This window comes from Schistocerca nitens, chromosome 2 (genome assembly GCF_023898315.1).
Source record: "Schistocerca nitens isolate TAMUIC-IGC-003100 chromosome 2, iqSchNite1.1, whole genome shotgun sequence".
NCBI classification, from domain to species: domain Eukaryota; kingdom Metazoa; phylum Arthropoda; class Insecta; order Orthoptera; family Acrididae; genus Schistocerca; species Schistocerca nitens.
In genome coordinates, this window is record NC_064615.1 from 633384866 (window position 1) to 633409638 (window position 24773).

General features: G+C 39.3%; 1 protein-coding gene across 3 annotated transcripts in view; it reads left to right on the plus strand.

The window, feature by feature from the left end:
* The window catches only part of LOC126236747 (peroxisome biogenesis factor 1), a 404197-nt gene that overhangs the window by 74848 nt on the left and 304576 nt on the right, over positions 1 to 24773 (plus strand). For all 3 annotated transcript variants that reach the window (XR_007544978.1, XM_049946282.1, XM_049946283.1), the window contains one exon: positions 1031 to 1857. Coding sequence is in view for 2 of the 3 variants with exons in the window: in XM_049946282.1 (XP_049802239.1) it covers positions 1031 to 1857 (827 nt within the window). In the remaining variant the exon portion in view is untranslated. The remainder of the gene's footprint in view (positions 1 to 1030; positions 1858 to 24773) is intronic.

Sequence of the window (24773 nt, forward strand, 5' to 3'; positions counted from 1 at the left end):
TGTAATTCTGCTTCACATTTAAATAATATCATATATAAAATTTCACATGTTACAGACTGAGCCTTTTGGAGTTGCTCTGTATTGCGATGTGAAGTAAACATTGAATTAAAACTCTCATTTATGGGTTTTAGGTGAATGAAATGCACTTAATTATGATTTTTTTTTCAAAATTTCAGTGTTATCATTTGATGTTTGTATATTCCAAACCTATTGTAAATGTTAATTTTACAAATTAATGCTGCATTTGTTAAGAACAGTGACAGAATGCTGAGAATTGAAGATGAATATTCTACTGCAGAGAAAAAAGGTGAATAATAAAATATGTGAAGATTAATGTGTCACTTCCAAAATATCAGTTAGATTTATGTAGCACATTTGAATTTAGAGTCCAGTGAATTCAGTTGTAACATGCATAAGAGGCTACATTCAATCCTCTTGATATGAATATAATTTGGAAGTAAGTCAACAATCATTCTGATAAAAAAAGTGAACTAAATAAGGGAGTGTACACAGGATAATCCAGTTTGGGTGTAATGCTTTTAATTGTTTGAGACTCACGACAGTACATGATTTCTTGTAATATGGATCCACAGCCCCTATAAATTGTTTAAATGAAGTCAAGTTTGCTTTTAGCTGTAACTGTTTTATTGCTGTATTGTAAATTTGGGTTTTGTGCCATTTTCAAAAATCCACAAAGATGCAAAGATTACAACAATGTAAAGACCCAATGTCCATGGAGTAACATATGAATATATTATGGAATAATAGGATATCAGATCTTTATATTGTATTATGTCTTTGTGGATGCTAGAAAATGGCACAAAATCGAAAACTGCAGTATCACACTAAAATGTTACAGTTAAAAGCAAGCATAGTAGCATCATTTAAATATTAAAAAATGAAAGTACATTATTACATTAAATTGGAAAACAATGAAAATAGTGACATTGTAAATGTATTTAATAAAAATAAAATAGCTTTGCAATCATATTTCAGTAAAAGAAGAATACAACTTTCTTTTATGTTTCAGATTCTCTGGAACCTTCTTATGAAGTTGGTTATGTGGAAAATTTCACTGAAGTAATTGTTAATGACATTCCAAGCCAGTCTCTCTGTTCACAAGTGCAGGAGAGACAACCATCTTTAGGATCAAGTAGTGGTATTTCTTCTGTACCAGAAGTTGAAGACAATAGTGAAAGTGGAACAGCACATTTCAGACCAGCAACTACTCTTTGGAACTCTGTCAGAAAACTGGGGTCATTTCTCCAGGCATCTGCAGCCGAAGAGGAAGTGATTGATGTGCCTGTAAAGAATTCCATTAACAATTCAAAAATACAGAAATCCATTGTGTATAAAGATGATCAAACGTACTTGTATAGACTTCAGTTACTTCAGTGTAGTGTAGACTTGGTAGAAACTAATTACCAGGATGAACTGTTTTTCCAGCCATACAATGTATTTGTATATGAAACAGACTTTCCAAGAACAGATTCAGTGCATCCAGAATCTGTAATATGCAAGCTGTCAGTTGTACCATTCCAACAAAAGGTGGTGAAAGAATATGCTAACCTTTCTTTACCTGTAGAGGAAAACAAGGGAGGTACTAAAATAACATCAAGAAACTGTCTCTTTGTGAGACTTGTGTGTTTGGAGTGTGTTATGCGAAATGCTTCTGAGAGCATAAGGACTCGTGTAATAAAAACAGCTTTGAAGACCATTCACAGACCTTTATTTGTCAGTGAAATTGTCATGCATACTTTAAATGTTTTGCCCGGGTCAAGGACTACATTAGAAATGTTGCCTGTGGACAATAGTTCACATGTTACTGAAATTCACTTATCTGCTATTGACAGTGTGGTAAGTAGTGGGTTCCTTTTTATTTCATTGATGTCTCAGCAGGGTCACAACTTTTATCCATAAAAAGCTATTTATTGTATGTATTTTTTCCAGAACAGCTATTTAAGTACAAAAATAAGCTCTCTGAACAAAAAATTAATCATCCCTGTATGCTTGCACAGATGAATTGTTAAGCCTTTACAATAGCACAATGATTGAGTCACACACTCAATTGCACATACACTGCCTCTATTAGTGATTTGTGACATATTTATGTTTCAAGCAGACATTGTATGTAAATGTGGGTAAATCTAAGGGTGCAAAAGGAGTGGCAAAAAGAGACAATCATTTTTGTCTTACCTATGGCCAAATGGTCTGTGAAGTTGCTGAATTTGTTGGTGTTTTGTGGTGAACTGTTCAATGTGTCTACAAGCAGGAGTGTAATATATGTGGCCATGAAACACATCAGAATTGTGGTTGAGAAAGATACTGAATGAGGGAGAATGGAGGTGCATTTCATGGCCTGTGAATCAGAATCGCTTCCAAACCTGACAGGATTTGCTGCAGACAGAGGATGAAGGTCCATCCCCACCTATCAGCAGGAGAATATTGTGACAGGAACTGCAATGAGAGTTTGGAGTGGGTCACCTCGCAAGAGGCCATTGCTCTCACAGGGATGTAATGCTACGCATCTTCAGTAGGCTAGAAAACGTTGAAAGTGGATAGTAGCTGACTGCCAGAACTGGGTATCGTCTGACAAATCACATTTTTGCCCATATTGAAATGACATATGTTCATGATGAAATGAATCTTTTATTTAAAAAATAAATAAATAAATAAATCCTAAGGTGGGCTGCTTACTGAGGTGACAATTGACATGAACAAGCATGTTTATTTAAACATTCAGAATTACCAGGTGTTGCCTTTCAGTCAACATCTGCATGATAAGTATTTTATTGATACTCATGCTTTTCAAGACAATAGCAAAGTTCTATGGGTTGGAAGAATATGTGACTGTTTTTCTGAACACTCGCCCACCACATAATTTTTTGATTGGCATGCTGAATCAATTGACTTAAACCCCATAGAACATCTGTGGGACATGATGGAACAGTGGATGAAATGCTGACATCAGCATCCTTGCAATTTGGTGGAACTGTGTGATCAAATCCTCAATGGGTGCCTTAACCTGATGTGCCAGACCTGCATCATGTTGTGGATTCCTTGCTAACCAAATCCAAATGGTTATCAAGGCCAGTAGTAGAATTATACAGTATTAAATGATGTTTATAATGAGTTCTCTATGGGTGACTTTTTTTTTTTGGCCAGTGAAATTGATACTGTAGATTAATGGGTCATATGCTAGAATCTTTCTTGCTCAGTGTTCATACCTAAGAGCATTATGAATGCCAGTAATGAATGGGGAGGTTGGTGCAGCTTTGGCAGAAAAATTTGTTCTTTACAAGCAATTCAGTTGGAACTCCTACTATCTTTGAACTTGTGTAAATAAGTTTCATTGCTGTCTCCACAAATAGATTCTAATACCTTGATGTATTTCTTAAGAAAGAACAAAGATAGTATGACAAACTATATTGTCATGAGGTACAAATGGTCATTCGAGAATGTGTATTTTCCAGTATTGGAGTGGTTTAATGAAATGGCAAAGTTCTTAGACAAATAAGCTTTTCTGCCACCTGTCTGAAAAATTAGGAAAAAAAAGTAACCAAATGCCCATATTTTATGGAATTGTGAAATACATCAAATTTCAGAAACTTAATGAGACCGAGGGAAATAGCTGCAGTAAATGCTGTTCATTTTCAGTTAAAAGCGCAATGGAAATATTAGTAAATAACTTAAGCTGTAAATTTTGGTGACACTAGGATGTCCCAGTCGATCAGAATTTGTAATTGGGAATTTTGTTCTCACCAAATGGAAGGGTAATTGGATGCAGTAATTGATAGAAGTTTTATACTTGAATGGCTTAGAATGTGGAACATTATACGTAAAAGTTAATGAAGTAACAGGGTCTAACACAACTTTAATTTTACTATGGCTTGGGTCATCAAATATTCCATTGCAGATGGAATTATTTAATTCGTAAATTGAATTATTATTGGCATTAAGTCCTTTAGAGCTAACCTGCTTGTATAAAGAACATCCACTGCAGAGCTAGGAAGTACGGATGGCTTATTGTCAGCAGGCTTTCCTTCAGTGACAGTAAATACAGTGGGCATAGTTTTCAACAAAGAAAAGGGGCATAAAACTACATGATGACACTACCTGCATATACTCGTACATTATTCAAAATTCAACATTTTTAGGTACGGATGTTTTGATGTTTTAGCAGGGGAATGGTATCCTTCAAGGCAATATTTTTTGTGGAACCATTTTTACTGTTATCATAATAATGTATAACTGTTACTTCAAGGAGCTTGGAACACTGTTCAAGATTTGTGGATGGTTTTGCAGTTTCTTGTTCCTCTTCCAGCTGTACAACAGCAATTTGCCAACAGACACTCACACTTAGGAAGCTGGAAGATGGACTGGCAATATTGATTTTAGATTTTCTGTAGATAAGTGTGTGTGTGTGTGTGTGTTTTTTTTTTTATTATTTATTTTAACTATTTGTGTTGGATTTTTAAATTACCTGATGTGCAAATGAGGGACATATTCTAAGTTTTAAAGATTCAGTGAGGTTTCTGGGACTTACGTTTGATTCGAAGCTGTCATTGGTAACACATCTAATAGACCTAAAAAGGTCCCTCAAAGCACTGAACATCTTGAAGTACCTTAGTCAAAGGTGTTGTGTATTAGACAGGGAGAGTCTACTAGTTTTATGGAGCTTTCTTAAAATTCTGGCTAGATTATGGATGTACAATTTATGGTTCACTGAGACCATTATACTTTAAGACTATTGACACTATCCACCACAAGGAAAAGAGACTGTCATGATCAGATGCTTGGCTTCTATACTGAGGTTGTGGCTCTGCTACACTTCATCCAGTGACAGTTCTTCAATGTGTGTCAGGCAATACTGGTTCTTCATTGTTCCAGTATCATTGTCATACCAAACCATGTTCACCATGCTATGGGAATCACCTTTATATATTGTTATTGAGTGGTGAGGTTACTTGTGATTCATACAAAACATGACCTAGTGGAACCATTTCTAACCCAGAATTGGGGTCAACTGCTGCCTTAGCGTCCTCAAGTTTCATTTATCATCATGACTCACTGTACATGACACAGAATATAGTAGCCGGAATCAAATACGGCCAGGAGACACTGGCCTGCCAGCCGAGTGCATTGACAGTGAATCGCTGATAAACATGGAAAGACAGCAACAGCAAGATGGACAGTGAAGGCAACGTGACAGAATGACAAGTCCAGAGAGTGAACCAAAGCGAGAGCCTAGATGGAGCAGTATCGAGGAGCAAAACAACGAGTGCAATGACTAATGCAAGAGTGCAATCAGAACATGACCTGTGATTCTTTAGCTCATAAATTTATTGTGCTGTGGGGCTCAATGCTATGATAACATATGTTTAATTTTTAAATAGTTATGGTACTTAAAACACTTTGTATTGTGACTGGTTTTAACATGCTATATGCTGTCACGGCAGACAAAAAGGACTACTGCAGCACTGTGTGTTTCTAGTCAAACTCGGCTACCTCCTGCCCTCCTACTTTGATAAATATGTCCGCGCACACACACATGTATTCCCCTCCCCCCCTTCCCCCTCCTCCAACACTCCCCACACACACCAAAATCAGTTTCACATTGTAAGTTCACAAGTTCTGGAGCCTCCCCTTTTAATGATGCAGGTTCTTATTAAGTTCACTCTTGAGCTGAATTTTTTACACTTAACAAAGCACCATGTAATGGCTCCTTTCACCCGTATGTCAATGATGACACATTACACTAAGGACTCCATGGGATGGCAAATTAATTGGGGAACAACCTCGAACTATAAGTACTCACCTGAAACTCATAACTTATGGGGAGTGTTTGGAGGTGGTTCCAGAGTTTGCACATTAATGTTGTACCACATGCAATAGGATTGAAATTAGTTGACCTACGAAGCTGCACAAGGACTTTGATGTCCAATGAGTATTGCTAAAACCATTCTGATGCAATAAAAAAGTGGTGAGATGGTGCAGGTCTTGCTGAAGATACAGGCTACCAGCTGTGCGCTGTAGTTGAATAAATGAATACATTCAGTTGGACAGCAGATTTATGTATTTTTACTCAGTGTGAAAGACTGTGGGGGCACATACCAGGGTTCTTATTCATCCTGTATGAACTGCAGTGCACAAGAATGCTTCCACTACTTACTGAAGTAGCTCCTATTGGAAAGTGTACAACTTGTCTGTCCAGATGACATTTTCCTATTCTCTGAGTATCTAGTGGCAGTGTTACTGCACCAGTGCAAAACTTTATGTCATGTGGCGTGCAGCAAGCTTAGTTATACATATGGTGCAATGATTTCTGAATTTTAGGATGGTATGATTGCTGAATAGTTGTTGTATTCATCCGTTGTTGAATTTGTGATTTATATGGTGCTTTGTGTCCTCTTTAAATGTTGTTGTAATATGTGATAGCAAATGGTGACCCCTGTCATCAACATGTTGCCAGTGGCAATATTTATGGTTACACACTTGACATAGTAGCATATGGAAAGTGCCCACATGACCTTTGGTCACACATGGTCTTTCTGTGATCTGGTGCCGATACTTTGCATGTTGCCCACCATGCACTTGACTATCATACCAATGTTCCGTATGGGGTCTAATGATAGTCCAAGCACTTAATGTACTAAACTACTGCATTTCCTATGGGCATAGGTACTCTCTCTCTTGAAAATTTCCTCTCATTTATTTGCTTGTGAGTGTACTAACATATTATCAAGCATAAGAAAGGCAGTTAGCTGAAAGACCAAAGTGTCTTCCTACTCTCACCGACAGAACCGTCTTGAGAGTAGGAAGTAGTCCAGTTGTATTCAAAAGACATTAATGATCAACAGAGTTACTGGTTTGCAAAATCTCTGTGATACTCTGGAATTGAGATTTCACAAGGAAAACTTACACTTCATGGAATAAGATAAATTTGTAGCAGACAGGAATGACTCCTATAGTACAGTGCAAGTTGTGTGGTTTTCATACGTAATTTTGTAATGCTGTCGAAGTGTTTCCACATCAGCCACCAGATCCAATGTACATATGACAATTGCATGCTTACTCTCTGAATAGTTTTTCATTCCGTTGTCAATTAGTTACAGAACTACATTTGCCTACTGAATTTTCTAGTTGCCCGGTTGGTTGTACTTTCATGTAAAATGCCTCAATCTAGTATTCATCGTTAACAAACTCCCTGTGCAATTGAGTAAATTGTTTACCAATTCTGATGTGAAGAGTCTCTTTCACTACGTTGGCAGCTAATAGTACTCATGCAATAATTTATGTGGACAATGACAGACACAAGGTCAGTCTGACACTGGTGATCTCGACGTGATAGAATTGGCCACATTATATAACAGGAAGGATGCGTACGACATGACACAGGCATGAATGGAAACTGTGCCTTCAGTCTCAGGACTCGCCATGCATTTGCTATCTTTTTGACTTAATAATGCAGCTTATGATTTGCACAAGTGGAAGTGAATTTTCACTATGGCAAAATTACCATGGATGCAACCAAATTCATAGCAAGCCAGGTGGATCAGAAATATGTAGTGGAGATCAAAGATGTGATCACCATTCCACCTATATCAGACACACATGAGAATTTAATAACAAACTGATGTGAAGGGTTTCTGCTTCACAGGAAGAATGAATCAGATGAGTCATAACCCAAGAAGACATTGGCGAGATACGACCCTCACAGTATTTGCAACACGTGCGTAGTAAGCACCCTGTGTAGTAATCGCTTGCCACCCCAAGCAAAAACCGTTATTGCATTTCAAAGTGGCATTCCCTTAGACACTGTAGTGGAATTAGCTGACAAAATGTTTGATGCTATAAAATTTATGCCAGAGTGTACAGTGATGGGTGGAGGGGGGGGGGGCAACAGCTTGTTGTCACAAATGGTAACATGAGCCGATACTGATATGTTGTCTGCCAAAGTGAATTTACTGACCAAGAAGATGAAATAATTATTGACTTAGTGTGATCGCAGCAGAGACAGCGGTCATTTTTGCAAGTGATCGAACAGCCGTTTGTCTACCACTTCATCAACATCAGGTCTTGAAAAGCTCTCCATTTTCTGTTATTATAGGGGATTTTGAACCGGGCAGGCAAGTGTACAATGCCCTGCTTACAGCCAAATGCCAGCGGCAATCAGATGTTGGCACATCAACCGATCACTCGGACATTGTCTTAGCACCTTGTTGTCAGTCATCATAAGTCCGGGTAACAATATCTCGTACATACTGGTTCTGACTTGTGTGTGTTCCCATGCATGAAGTTGCATAGCAAGTGGTCGTGCACCCACTTCCGTTTGACTGCCTCCAACAATTCTTCCTATATTGATATGGAATGCTGGGAATCAGCCTGGACTTTGCTCTAAGGTGCAACTTTACGTGGTATTTCACAGTTGCAGATGTGTCAGGAGCCATAACAGGAGCAGAATTTTTGGTGTATGGTCAACAGCAGCAGGTTTTCGTCAGCACACAGCAGTACACGTGGCTAAACTCGTGCAAGACACCAGTGGCAAGTCCACTGACTTGTTGAAGATATTTCCTGCACTAACAAGACTTCCAGGAGCACCAAAGAAGATACCCCATGACTCCGTGTTCACATAAAGACTATCGAAGGCCCACCAGTGTCCTGCCAACCTAATGCTTGGCACGGGATAGAATAGCCCCTTGTTGTCTCAATTACACTTGGTGCCAAAAAAGAATAGTGAATGACACCTTTGTGGTGACCATTGGGTCCTAAATGATAGAACTGTGACCAGTCATTGCCCCATACAATTACTTCAGACTATAATCATGCATTATGTGGCGTGATGGATACCGTGTTGTAGACTGCAAAAGCATATATGCAGATTCTGTTTGCAAAAGCAGAAATACAAAAGACAGCCATTATCACTCCTTTTGGCCTTTTTGTGAGTTGGTTCATGAAATTTTGCCTACAAAATGCATGGTAAAGGCTAATCAACTCCATGTTACAAGGGCTAATATTTTGCTTCCCTTATCTCAATGATGTTCTGGTCTTCTTTACCTCTCTGGAGCAACATTAGCATCATCTTACAAAAGTATTCAGAAGATTGGAGTGGTATGGCATCATTATAAATACTGCCAAGAATGTCTTCAGCCAAACACAAGTTGAGTTTTTGGGCCATAGGACCATGCAGTCTGGCTCACTACCCTTGGCAGGGAAAGTTGAAGCCATCCTGCAGATGACCCAGCCAAAGACTGTCAAGGAACTGCATCATTACCTCAGAATCCTCAATTTCTATGCCGACATCTATCTCATGTGGCTGAGTAGGAAGTACCGAAAAAAAAAGCGGCACTCACAAAGACTGAAGAGCAAGGGAACGCCACCAGTTTCATGAATGGACAAAATGATCTTGACTTTTGAAGCAGCCAAGTGGAGTATAGCAGATGTGGCATTACAAAATTGTTAAGGCTTTCGTGGCCACTTGTTGACAAACTGCCTATTGGCTTCTGTCTCGGGTTCTTCGGCCGACGTTCATCTAATGATTTTTCTGACGTTTCGCCAGCACGAGTGGCTGGCATTGTCAAAGCTTCACCCTCCATTGCCGGTGAGTTCACCACCGGCAATGGAGGGTGAAGCTTTGACAATGCCAGCCACTCGTGCTGGCGAAACGTCAGAAAAATCATTAGATGAACGTCGGCCGAAGAACCCGAGACAGAAGCCAATAGGCAGTTTGTCAGATGTGGCATTACTCACACACCCAAAAACGAGCACACCATAGGCACTGGTAGTTTATGCCAGTCATATGGCAATCGGCACAACATTACAACAACTTTTTGAGGAGCATGGCAATTTCTAGCATTCTTCTTGCACAAGCTGTGTCAATCTTAAAAGAATTGGAGTGCCTATGACAAAGAGCTTTTACCAATCTACGAAGCCCTTAAATATTTACAATCTAAACTGGAGGTCTGAGAATTTTCTTTACTGACCATAAGTCACATATACCATACAACAAAATAACATGAATTGCTCACCTAGCCAACACAACCAGTTGGTCTACATTTCTCAGTTCAGCACAGGCATGAAGCACATTTGTGGAATAGACAATATAGGGGCCAACTGCCTCTCCTGTGTCAGCAGCATCACTCATTTGATGGATTTCACAGAACCTACAGCAGCATAACAATCAGGCCAGGAGCTGCATGATCTGCTTGAAGACTTCAGATCATTGCTCAAACTTCGGATAGTACAAATTCCCAGCAATAACGCCAAGTTGTACTGTGAAATCTCCAGTGGCAAACCTTGCACTTTCCTACCAATGGCATTCAGGAGGTGTGCTTTTGGTAATATGCCTGTGCCATCTTTGAGTTCATGTGACATTGTGACTTGTCTTCAATCGTTTTGTGTGGCCAGGAATCAAGAAAGATTGCCAAGACTGGATGTGAACATGGATTACATGCCAATGCAGTAAAGTCAACAGAGACGTGGGTGTGCCTGTGGCCAACTTTCCTGATGCAATGGCTCAATTTGCACACATTCATACCGATGTAGTTGGCTCCGTACCTCCATCGAATGGCCAACATATTTTACTTACAATGATAGACCATTTCACATGCTGGCTGGAAGCCGCATCAGTAGACATAATCTTGGCAGGGACCTTAGATTTTGTCTTTGTTTCGGCTTAGGTGTCATGTTTTGACTGCCCTTTGCATATCACGGTGGATCGTGGATGCCAGTTTGAGTTTGACCTGTTCACACAGCTGACTAAATTCTGTAGCACTGTGCATCATAGAATTATGAGCTATTACCCCACCAGCAGTGGGATCATAGAATGCTGGCACAGATCACTGTAAACAGGTCTTGATGTAGCACGATGCCAGTTGGACCATAGCCCTGCCAATGGTTTTGCTCAGTCTGAGAAATACTTGCAAGCTTGATTTGGATGCTCCAGCTGGCGAAATTGTGTGGGGTGGAATGTTATGCCTGCAAAGGGAGTTAGTGGCTCCACAGTCCTAGCAGCTACCCACTTTGACAGATATCTTCCACTTCCGGTCCTGATAAATATTCAGACATGGCACCAATCCTATGTTTTTAAACCAAGACATAATGCGACTCTCTGACAGTGTCAAAGTTCCATTACAGCCACCTTACACAGGGCCACATAAAGTGGTATGATGAGGAGACCCCACACTTGTTCTGCATTATCATTGTTGGCAAAACCACTTCTGTATTACTGGACTGCATGAAACCTGTGAGCCTCTTTCAAGAAGGAATTCCGAAGAGGACAACACAGCACAATCCTGACCCAGTTCCAATTGTTTAGTCACCGCCAAATTCACTAACTGTCAATGCAAAGGAGCGCTCAGGATGCAAAACGTGATTTGGTCAAGGAGCACATTTCCTTACAAGGTTTTTGGACACTGGTCTGCTTCCCTGGTGGGGGCTGATGTAACAAATAGAAGTGACTCTACAGTGCAGTGCAAGTTGTGTGGTTTTTGCACGTAATTTTGTTATGCTGTCAAAGTGCTTATGCCCCAGCCACCAGACGAACTGTATTCTATGATGCTTGTACACTTGTTCTTAGAGTAGTTTTCCATTTCATTGTTAATTTGTTATGGAGTCAAATTTGATTATTGAATGTTCTAGCCATCAGGTTAGTACTACTTTCATGTAAAACACCGTGATTTAGTATTCATCTTTAATTAACTGCATGTGCAGTTGAATAAAATGTTTACTGATTCTGATGTGAAGAGTTGCTTTTGCTACCTCAGGGGCTAATTTGTTCAGACTGACACATTCAACTGCAAACAGAGATAAAGTTGGAGTAAAAGTGTTAGTTAGTGATACTTCATTTAACTGGTAGCTGGACTGTTAATATACAAGCAGCTGTCCCCATGTAAATCAGAAAATAACTATGCTGTTAAATAATGGTGTTGGCAGTGGGATCATGAATTAAATCTCCTTTTATGAAGGTTCCGTGCATGCTAGTCTTATTGAAAAATTGGATTCTTTTAATGTATTTTAGCGCTTGCAGTCTCTCGTACATGTAATATTTTTATTGACTCAATCACATAATAATTTTATACTGTTAATTGATTTTAACCACCATTGCCCATCATCAGTACAACTGAAACAGCATAAGGATGAGCTCCTAGTAATGCATATTATGACTGTGGTTTATCTTATGTTATTGTGTCAATGAAAATATTAAATGTACTCCAAAAACTTGACTCCATTGGTTGTAAGAGAATCTTGTAAATTGAAGAGACCTAGGTTTTTCCTTTGAAATTATAATCATGGCATATTTCATCAGTGCCATATTGCTCTTTCTGTCATTGGTGTTTCCTTGTGCTCCCTGAGAAACTGCTCATTGGGCACTTCATAGTAATCTTCATTAAACTGTCTTTCAGATACTTACAGCAATACTAAAAAGAAGTTTGCTAAAGTGGACATAGTAGAACGAATAGTTTGTTCTGCAGCCTGTGCTAATTGAACAGTGAAATAGATTGCAAAATCTGATGGGTGGCAACAGTAAAATTATGTGTGGTGTTTGTTACTCCAAAGTGGATTTTGAAGTAAGCTTATGTTTTTTAATGTTAAAAATATCACACCAGTAATCAAAACTGACCATCAGCAAGAAATCTCGGCTTTCAAGGTGTAAATATTAACTGTAAGTGCATAAAAAAACTGTATGAGGTTTATGAGACCCTACTGGCAGAGGTACAGAGAGTAGTTAATCTGGAGAGTATAATATTGTGCAGCATCGAACGTGACAATAAATAATGAGAAAAACTTCCAGGGCTTTAGTTTTATATACAGTGAATTTCTTACTCTGGTTTGTGGAAATTGTAACACTATGAGAAGGGTATATAAATGTCACGTGAAACATGTAGAATACTAATGAACCAGGAAGAGCTGCACAATTGCTAAATATGCTCCCTGTCTTTTTCTATCTCCCCCTCCTTCCCCTCTATTTGTCAATCTCCTCCCCCCCTCTCTCCTTGCCCATCTCCTCCTCTTCCTCCTCTCTCTGTCCATCACCTCCCCCCCCCCCCCCCCCCCCGTCCATTACCTCCACCTCACCCCCTCTTTGTGCATCATCTCTGCTTCACCCTAAATACAACATTACTGTTTTTTCTTAAAACTGACTGTGAGAAAGAAAACAAAACAGCACATTATTGTGCATACAGTTTTGATTAAAATTATATATAAGGAGAAAGACAACATACAGGAGAAACAATTTGTCAAATGGTTTAAGTTCCCTGCCATTGTAGTTAAAACTGGAAACTAAACCGCGCATCTTCGCAGCACAGTACAGCAGTATCTTTGTCACAGTTAGTTTTAACAAAAAATCTGTACATTGTTGTCTAAAAATATATAGCCTGTGTTCATATGAATGAGAATGAGTACCATGTAAAAAAATCTCAGAGACTTGGATGATATTGTTGAAAGTTTGGAATTTTATACCAGTTTGAGACAGGGGACAGTTTATAACATGTCACTGTAGCCAAGATCGTTAATGTATAGTTTGTGCAGTGGTGCTCGATCCAAAGGCAGCCAGTTCAAACCCTGGTATAGGAAAAAAAAGGTCCATTGCCTGTCTTTGGCTAACAAGGGGAGAAAATTTGCTGGCATACAGTTTCTGATCACCAGACATTCCACCAATTTTTTTGTATTTATTTCCAATGTGTGTGTCATTTATTATGGTGTTAGAATACATCACACTCCTGTAATGCTCCTGGTCTCACTCTCCTCTAACCCCCTACACACACACTCTCGACCCAACAGTCTCCTCTTTCTCTGTACTGCATGTCCTCTTAATCCACTCTTCCACATCATCATCATCATCATTATATTCTGCATAAACTCATTGACTCTGATGTTCATGCATCCTAGCCTGTGCACCTGCTGCCTTTCTCTCCCACTTTCTTATTCTGCTTATTCGCTGCCTCCACCCGAGCCATCAGCCACTCTTCTTTCTCCTCCCCCCCCCCCCCCCTTTCCCAGCCATCCCTTTCAATTCTTGAATTCATGCCTCTTTCCACTGCAGTCATTGTGTGCTCAGCCAGCACATTGTAATGGCACATATATGGTGTGTCTCACCTAACTCTGCCACCTCAAATATCTCTGGAACAACAATAGATATTCAAAAACAGTTTTCACCAGCATGAATGTAAGGCAGGGGCTTAGGAAACTAAATACTATGTGAAATTTTATGGCCTTGGTTGCATTGCAATATGTCAATTACATCATGAGAAACTGCGAAGCGAACTTGACCTTTGAAATAAATCAAGCGCAAAGCTAGCGCAGGTCCTGAGACTCGAGCGTGCACCTCATACTACTGGTAATCGTGATGTGATTAACGTACTACATCAGTGGAGTGTTAATTTATGGTGTGGTATTGTATGACAACACATCATTGGCCCATATTTCATTGGTGGCACTCCTAAAGGGGGATAGTTTAGCCCCTTCTTGAGCTGTACCTTACTTGAATCAGTCCACCTCTTATAATGTGTCAAATAATGCGGTATCAGAATGATGGATGTCCTGTGCATATTGTTTATTGTTTCGAAAAGACAACTAGAGGTACAATTAGTGGTAACACACTTGGTTTCATGTTTCGAAACCTTATAAGTTCTGAAATATATGGCTTATAAAGGATAGCAATGGCGTCACAGTTTCTGACGTAATGTGTCGCATGTAGTACTGTACACAGAGCAGGGCTTGCCTGTACTGGTGCCTGTATCCTGCTGTAAACATACCAATATCACCATGGCACACTCTACCTTCAGTGTACAAGTGTCTCCTAATCTGGTCTGCTGAACTGCTCTCATACTCTAACGTAATTCACATACATTGCCGCATTAAAACCTGTTTTCTTGCGGCTTGTTACATTTGCTGTCATCTAGTCAATATGCTGGCCTTCAGTAATGAAGAAAAACTAGATATTATTTTAATTTACAGTGAATGTCACAGAAATGCAACCACAGCTGTGACACTGTATGCTGAAAGCTACCCAAATCGGCAGTGTCCGTTACGCCACAACATTGGCAACATCTGCAAGACACTCACGGGAACAGGAAGCTGGGCTCCCACAAAACGTCAATGTACAACACCAGCATCTGGCAATGAAAACGAAATTGCTGTTTGGGCTACTTTAGCACACAATCCTCAGGTGGGTGTACAAGAAACTGCACAAGGTGTAGGAATAAGCCACAGTATTGTTTGCAGAATCTTGAATCGACATCGGTTTCATCCGTTCCATATCTCACTGCACCAAGAACTGTATGGGAATGACTTTGAATTTCGCATTGCATTCTGTTGTTTTGCACTTCAACAGTTGCAAGGTAATTCAGTATTCCTAAGCAATACGTTGTTGACGGACGAGGCTTCATTTACAAATCATGGTAATGTGACTCTGCGGAACATGCACTACTGGCCCGTGCAAAATCCCACTGGATTCACCAGGTTGCTCATCAGAGGGAGTGGGATGTGGGCAGTATCATTGCTAACTATATTGTAGGTCCCTATTTTTACCATGGAACATTTCACAGACAGTGATATGCATCATTTCTTTAAAACACACTAGCGCTCCTCATGAAGGATCTAAGACTGGAAACTTGTCTATCGATGTGGTTCCAACATGATGGATGTCCCACACACAATGAAAAAAGTTTCCAGAGGCATTCTAGGTGTGGTATTTCCAAATAGGTGGATGGGACGGGGAGGCACGGTGTGATGGCCAGCACGGTCCCCACTAGACTTCTTTCTCTGGGGCGCAGTGAGAGACAGAGTGTATCAAGAACCCCCAATGTCAGTAGAGGATATGCAACATCATATTACTGCGACGTGTGCAGCAATACCTGTAGGAACTCTACAATCTGTGCAACACACTCTCATTACCCATCTGCAAATGTATGTTGATGCAAACGGAGGGCACTTCAAACATATGTTGACGTGGCAAAGTTTCATTAGGCAAGATGTGGCTGTATTTTCTAAGCTCGACGTAATGCACAACAATACAGTTTCTGTGGGTGACGGGGCACTAGTAAATGTGTTTAGCAAAGTGAATTCAAGTGTGTTATCTCTCATTGTAGCTCTAGTTGTCATTTTGCTAGAATAAAGATACAATTACAATTTGAAAGACATAACTTTGCATTGGACGTGTTACTAGTTTATTTTTGTGGATTGTGCATACATTTCCATTGTGTGAGCCCCTGACACAGGCAGCGTGAGGTGCATGATTGAGTCTCAGGACGTGCGCTAGCTGTACGCTTCATTTATTTCAAGCGTCAACTTTGCTATGCAATTTCTTGGGATGTAATTGACGTATTGCGATGCAACCAACACCGTTATTTTTGTGATTTTCATGCTATAGATTGCATGCGAAATAATAGGAGGTGTCCATTTAAAAATACACAAGTTTGTGTTGAAAATAGTATTTGCTTGTTTTAAAATTTTGCATAGTATTTGGTTTCCTATGCCCCTGCTGTACTTTTGTGCTGGTGAAAACCATTTTTGAATATCTATTGTTGTTCCAGAGATATTTGAGGTGGCGAAGGAAGGTGAGACACCCTGTATATCTGTGTGTGTGGAGGTGGCTGGGGGAACGGCGGTTGTCACGCTTGAAATCTGCACCCATCTTGGTGTAGTTCAAGAGGAATGGGCTGTGCAGTGGTACTTGGATTCATCCTGTTTCTCTCATTGTCTCAGTGCTTAACTGTGTTCAGTCTCATTGGAGCCAGTCACAGAAAATAGTTTTACTGTAATGAATAAATGGCCATTAATTGTGAGTAAAGAATTTTGAATTTATGGAAATACGAGCCAACAGTGCTATACGTAGAGTACAAATTTATTTCTGCTGGTTAAGATATGGAAGTTGGCAGTACATGCAACCATGTGAATGAATGGTGCATGGACCAAGGAAATTCTTTTTAGATTCAAAGAGATGAGCCCTAAATGTTGCCCTAATGTACTTGCAGGCGCAAGATGGATGTGTTTAGATTAAGGAGTTTTAGGAAGCTTTATTCAGCAGTAGATTCAAATGGCAGTGGCGGCTGCAGCTAATGATGATGATTACTGTTATTATTATTACTATTGGTTCTTATTTTTGGTATGAGACTGCAGTTGTGTGTGTGTGTGTGTGTGTGTGTGTGTGAGAGAGAGAGAGAGAGAGAGAGAGAGAGAGAGAGAGAGAGAGAGAGAGAGTGTTACGTTTGCATGAGTGTGTATATGTGAGTCTGTCTTCTATTTTTGATGAAGGCAATACTGGCCAATAGCTAATTTGTGATAGTATTTTTGTTGTGCTTATCTGCGACTCAACAACTCCACTATATTGTGAGTGGCACCTTTCCTTTTCATAATATTGTAATAAACTTATCTGTAATTCTTGTTGAATGAATATTATCCAGAATTCCATAGTCAAAGACTAAACATTATTAGCTGATTTAGGTTATGAAAGATTGTTAATGAGTGTTTATGAATGAGAATTGTGGATTGCACCAAACAATAAGCAGTATTATTCAAGGTTAAGCTCTATGATGGGTTCAGAGAAAAACACTTACTTCCCTGAAACTGAATAATTGGCAGAAAACTCTTAATGACAAAAACGACTTAATCTCCAGCTTCAGAAATTATAATCCTTGTTAGAAACTGATGTCAAAGGGGTAAAGAAAGTATAACAAGTGCAGACAGCAAGTGGATCAGCTGAAGTAAGAGACAGAGTGATTTAATAAAAGGTAAGGGTTGGTGAGTGCTGAGAATGAAGAATGTGCTGGAAAAGCAGTTTCACTTCAAAGTCTCAGAAATACTGGTACTTGAAATTCGATGGTTAGAAATTCAATCTAAGGAGTAGGCTTTCAAAAATGTTCAGGGGCCTTTTCATGTAATGTGTATTACGTATATAGATAGTTTGCCTGCGACATTGTATCATAAGAAAAATGTTCAGGGGCCTGTTCATGTTATGTGTATTACGTATATAGATAGTTTGCCTGCGACATTGTATCATAAGAGTTAGCATTATACAGGGTGGTTTTAGAAGTACTCAGAACGGAATAGAAAAATAGTACTTACATCACTGAACCTTTTTTATTTTTCAATGTAGCCTCCTTGGAGATTAATGCACTTGGTCCAGTGATTTTCCAGTACCTTGATCCCATCTTGAAAATGAGTTTCTTCCAGGCCTGCACAATAGTTGTTACCTTCAGCTATCAGTTCTTCATTTGAAGTGAATCTTCCTCCAACAAGAAAAATTTTCAGTTTTGCAAAGGGATGGAAGTCTGACGGAGCATTTCAGGTGAATAAAGCAATTCAGACCTTAGTTTGTGTAATTTTGCCGAGTGTGCAGGCGCGTATGAAGAGTCGCGGCTCCCATCTTGCAGATAACTTTTTCATTTCTAATTCTTCAGTTAAAATGTGATATTCCCTTTCAGATGACATCTGGCATGCGTGAGCAATTTGACACACTTTCAATTGGTGATACTCTATGATCATTTTGTGGACTTTTGCAATGATTTCTGGAATAGTGACACATCTTGGTCATCCACTGCATGGATCATCATCTAAGCTCTCCTGACCAAATTTAAATTCATTTTTTCCCACTTGGCAACAGTTGAATATGAAGGGGCAGAGCCCCTCCCCCCCTCCAGTGTATCCTGGAAATTGGCATGAATGTCCTTTGCTTGCATACGTTTATTCATGTACTTAATCACTGCTCGAATCTCAATTTTTTCCATGTTTGCAAATCACTAAGTGGGAACAACGACAGAGCCACATCACTACCACACCACGTGCCATGTGTTTACAGGCAACAGTCCAATGAATGTCACCTGAACAAATTGTTGCACTAGTGCTGACCTCTCGTGGTGATTCTGTGAACTTTTCAAATCACCCTCGTACTGTTCGTGCAAGATCAGTGAAGAAATTGCAAGAGTTCCCTAAGATATTCTCTTCCTTCCATCATATATATTTTGATAATAGAACTGGAACTAGTAATTTGTTTCTATGACCTATGCGGTCATTAAATTTGAAAGGGTAGGTGGTCCATTTACAATCGTTACAGATATTGAGCAAGTGCACACTGCTAGGGAATTGTTTGAGAACTATGTTGTCAGTAGCATGCCTGATTAAAAGGAATAAAAATAAACAACAAAAATTTGAAATCAGTGCTACCAGAATGAGAGCAGGGACTAATAATATATTAATCAAACAAAAGTTGCAAAATAGCTTGTGTATTTGATTATGATGAATGAGAGAGATGTTTAAAGGATTCTGCGATTTTTATTTATTTATTTTTGTTAAGAAAAACAAATTCATTTCCATTTTCTAAATAAGTTTCATTAATAAGTTCCATTGCACACTATCCAGAGTATCACTTTAACTGTAGACTGCACAAAGGATTTTTTCTCCCAAGCTTTTTCCAGTAAGCGTCCACATACATTGTTCCATTGTTCTTACTCCTGCAGGAGCTCTTCATCCATAGGAGATCATAATCATTTCAGCTGCTTGTTAACTTATAAAAATGGCAAGTAGTCACAGGGTCAAGATCATTGCTGTCTAGAGAGGTTGGACATATATGCTAGAGCACTGCCATGCGAAAGAACCAAATTGTTAGATCTTTATTTTGAGTGAATGGTTTAAAATACATATGCAACTTGAACCAGGCATTTTGTTGGGAGCTTCTCTTCAAAGTGACTATTTTGTGGGAATCAAGTGACACACACTTTAACACTCCTCCAGTAGTTGAGGAAACATGAACAATTTTGTTGACAAACAGATTTTTCATTGTTACTGGATCTACTTTCATATTCCAACAATCATTTCTTTGTAGATAATATACAGGGTGATTCAGCAAAGCTTTTCAGCTGAGATGTTTACTAGCTATATTAATTACAGGAATATTAGTGTTGACTTCACTTTTTCAGATGCAACTTTAGTAATAACTGCTGCTAATGTCACAGTTCTAAAAGAAATGAATTCAGTAGCATTACTTTTTTCAAAATGTGATTAGCAATTATGGAGAAACTGTATTTAGAACTTACCTGTTTAGAATAAAAAACCGATTGCTGTCTTACACTATAAATCAACCAGGAAAGAGCTGGGTGAGCACTTCCTTAGTCACAAGCGTGAGTAGTAAGCCAGGCACACACCATGCTAATACCACAATATCTATGTACTCTAAGGGGTAGTTCCACTAGGAGAGACTTTAGCACTTTGGTTAGTGATTGGGCATATCTTTTACTGGTTAATAAAGTTTGAATGAAGTAAGGACCAATCATGTAATCTTTAAAAATCCTGCACCCAAACATTTACAGTTCACTGTTTCTGATGATGAACCTGCCTCACCCAATACGAATCCCCAGTGATCCCATAAAGCATAGTTATTTCAGTCAGCTTTCCATGATCTGTAAAGGTAGTTTCATTGGTAATGAGAATTCTTTGTAGAAAGAATCTTTTGTCCTGATGTTGCACCAGAACTGAGCAGTAGAATTCCTTTGTCTTCTGCAGTCTCACTGGTCAATCTGCTAATGAAGTGACATGATATGGATGGCAGCTGTTTGCATGCAAAATGTGTATGAAACTGAGCTGATTTATTCTAGAGGCACTTTCAGTTTCTCTGGAGCTAACATGTAGTTAATGAATAACAACTGCCAGGACATTTATTTTATTCTCTCTGCTCATTTGAGGCTCACTCTTTATGCTCTGCATAGTATTTCAGTGCTCTTCCAATAACAATATTTCGATATTTGCTAAATTATGATCCTTGTTGGACCTTTGTCCGTTGCACTACTTTTGTGCATACAACTTAACTGTTCTCCCCATGTTCCTTCTGCATTTTTCATAAAGAAGTAGCATACTTAGTTTCTCTTGGTTTGTGAAAAACATTTATTTTTTTCAAATTCACCAACACTCAACACATGGGAATGACACCGGTAGAACGAATGCTTAATTTCCTCTACGCTCCTTTTACACTAATGTCATAGTGTTCCAACGCTCTGCTTCCTCGTTATCTGACGTGAAGTTTTTTCTTATTTGGTTGTGAAATGTGAACTTTTGCATAAGTCAGCAATTGATATCAAATTCAAAACATATAAATCAAAAGCTCTAAATACGTAATTTCTCCAAAAACTAATTTCTAGATTTTGAAGAGTTAAATGCTGTTCAGCAGTACAAACTACTGTAGGTCCAAGTTGATACCAATACCTCTGTAATTCATATTACTACTAGCTATGATGCATTTAGTGCAGTGTAGCAGTTAGTGTCAGTTGTTGGTGTGCTGCAGGTCAGCTGTTCAAACTCGACCACCAACAGATATTTGTTATTTAGTAAATAACATTTCTCAGAGATTCTTGAAAGTTCCTGTGTTTGTATATTCTGGAATATTTTATGTTTGTATAAATAGCAACACTCTTGGTAGGATTTCAGTTCTGTTCTGTTCTGGCTGTACATTACTGTTTGTAATCAACACGCTTTCTGTACTAAGTGTTGTGCTTTATCGAACAACCCTGCTTTCTGATTTCGACTTGATTCTGTTTGTTACATGACAGTGTTTGGTGGAGACATCAGGTACTTCAAAACATTTATATCACCATGGCTCCAATTAGGCAATGTAAAAGCTGTGACCTACATGGACAGCAACTGGAATACAAGCAGTACACCATTCCCACAGTCCATATATTCAAGAGACAAATGGATTCTGAAACAGCAGTAAGTCAGCTGCATGTCAGACATCCATTTGTGTTTACCAGGGACATTGGTTAGAATGTGATGAAGTGGGTGAAAGGAGTCAGTCAAGTTGCCAAGTAAAATAGATAGGATGACGTGATATGTTTGGCAAATGTGTACTACTATTTGTATAGCACAGCCCAGCAGTGGTTTGAGAATCTCAACAGCTGGGGTAAATTACAGGCCATACTGAAGAAAACATTTGGTGACAATTTGCAGCAATGCCCCATAGAAGAAGAATAGTTGAAGAACAAGGCCCAGTGTCATGGGGAAACTACACACTCCTAATAAAAGATTGTTTTTGACCCATCCCACATTGAGAATCATAGTATAGCAGAGCCTGACAGACTCGCATACTTGATAAAAGGAGTCGCAGAAAATGTGCCAAAGTCTTATTATAAAGAATGTCCCAACACCAGAGAAATTCATCAAGTGGTACCAGCACATCAAGGAAATGAAAGAGAAAAGGAGATATGACTGACTCCCAAATATGGTCCCTATGGCTGTTGTTGAAGACCACCATGTCCTCACCCTCCCTCGTACTCCGGGTTGTCAGAGAAGAGAGAGAGCAATTTATGTCACTCAGAACAGGTGGACTAAGTAATAAGAGATAGCAGCCATGAATGTCGACTCCATACATTTGAAGTTTAAGAGGATCTTGAAGATGATGTGTATCGATCTTTAGAACCACCATTACAACATGCCAGGAAGAATAGACTTGGCCAACTTAGACTTAAACCACAGTTGTTAAACAACAACCTGGCACTGAACTAATGCAGGTACAACTAACTCCTCCACCGAGTATAACACCCCACAGAACAACAGACATTTGGAGGTCAGAGGACAGCACACCAGTATATTTTCTCTGTGGATGCCCGGGACACTTTGTACACTACTGCAGAGAAAGATGACTAGTGTTTGATGATTACTATGCCCCAAGACTGGCAGACAATTATAGTTGATCTGTAGGATGAGGCCAATTACTGCACCATAGATGGGGTTGCTTCCTATCATGTTGCCATACAGAGGAACAAGCCACTTGCTTAGCTGCTGAATTGAGGAAATCTAAGTGAGGCGACTATCTAAGAAGTAATGGACGACTGTCACCAAGATACCAGGAAGTCTCGTTAATGTCATAATAGACTTGTATGGGCACTAGTTGAATCACTGGTTTCTTTTCCTGTAATTTTGGATGCTTACCACCCATAAATAAAGAAGACTGTCTGTGATACAAAAGCAATTGTGCTGAAGGCTTCAAATGGGAAATTGTACAGCTAACAAAAACAGGTATAGCAAGAGTAATTACCAATGACAGAAGAAACTGCTTTGAATGTGTTATTTTAACAGAATGTAATCATGACATTATTCTTTGCTAGGACTTCTTGCAGGCATCACAAGCAGTCATAGATTGTGGAAGATCAGAATGGAGAAAAGACAGATCAACATGATTATCATTCACCAATTAGGCTGTACTCATGTAGAGTGTTGTGAATTGGACTACGGATAATCTGGCAGGAACTGGAGGACATCTGCAAGAAGAAAATTGAACATTCAGAGTGTCCTCGATCTGCTCCTGTAGTCCTTGTAAAGAAGGGGGATGGCACGTGGCTTTTGGGCTCTGACTATAAGTGACTGAACATAATGACAAAAAAGGATGTCTGTCCATTGCTGTGCATTGATGACAACCTTGATTACTTCAGAGGAGCAAAGTATTTCTCAATGATGAACATGCAGACAGGCTACTGGTAAATCTTGACTGATGAGGCTGACTGGGAAAAGACTGCCTACACAACTCCTGACAGTGTGTAAGAGTTCAAGGATATGCTGTTTGGACCACGTAATGCTCCAGCCACTTTCGACAATGCTTCAGTGCTTAAAATAGATGACATGTCTTTGCTATGTGTGTGACATTTGAAAGACATCCAAGCTACCTGAAAACTGTGTTGAAGTGTGTTCATGCAGCAGGCTTCTGTCTGAATCCAAAGAAGTGCCTTTTTGCCACTTCAGAAATAAAAATCTGGAGGCACATTGGGAATAGTAAGGGAGCTCATCCTGATCGAGAGAAAATAACAGCAGTCATAGATTTTCAGATTCGTTTACATACTTGTAATGTGAGAAGTTTCATCAGAAGTGCTATCTGTTGTATATAAAGGACTTCTGTACCAAGGCACATAACTTACAAGAACTACAGGTGGTGAGATACCAAACTTTCCTGGGGTTAGATACAAGAAAGAGATTTTGTTTGTGCTTGATGATGTGCTAACATTTTCTCCCATCTTAGCTTTGAATGACAGAACTTCAAACCTATTCTATGGGACAGATTCAGTTCAAGTGCAAATGATGGAAGGTGCTGAGGTGACAGCTTATGCTTCCAGACTACTCTCCAAGTCTGAGGTGAACTATTCCACAACTGAGAAACAATGCCTTGCAGTTGTTTTGGTCCTGTTTGATTGGCAAACCATTCAAGTGGCAGGCCCCATTTTTTATGTGGGCTGACTAGTCTGAAAGGTATATTTCATCAACTGACGAGACGGACACCGAGGCTTCAGGAATTCATGTCAGTTTGACACAAAAATGGATGCAAACATAAGGATACTGACTGGCTTTCGAGAAATCCTATGGTGGGACACAGCAGTCTGAATGAAATCTCAGTCATCATTGCATTAAATGACATTGCTGCTGAAGAGAGGGAAGATCCAGCCTTGCTATAACCACAGAAGCCTGAAGAATGAGGAACCAACCAAAGGAGAATTCCAATTAATAAAAAGAGAATCGTATAACAGCAGGGTGGCCACAAACCGAGAAAACTGGGAATATTGGGAATTATCAAGGAATTGCATGCAACCAGGAAATACCATGAAAATATCAGGGAATTGAACAAAGTACCTGGGAATTTTTTTCCAACTACCCAATGTCTTTGCTTTTTTTAAATTACCACAGACCTTTGTGCCTACATGATCTTCACCATATAGCATGGCATCTTTGGACTGCAGCTGGAAGCTTACTGCACTTTATTGTTTGAGATAATATTGCAGTTGTTGAGACCTGTATTCGTG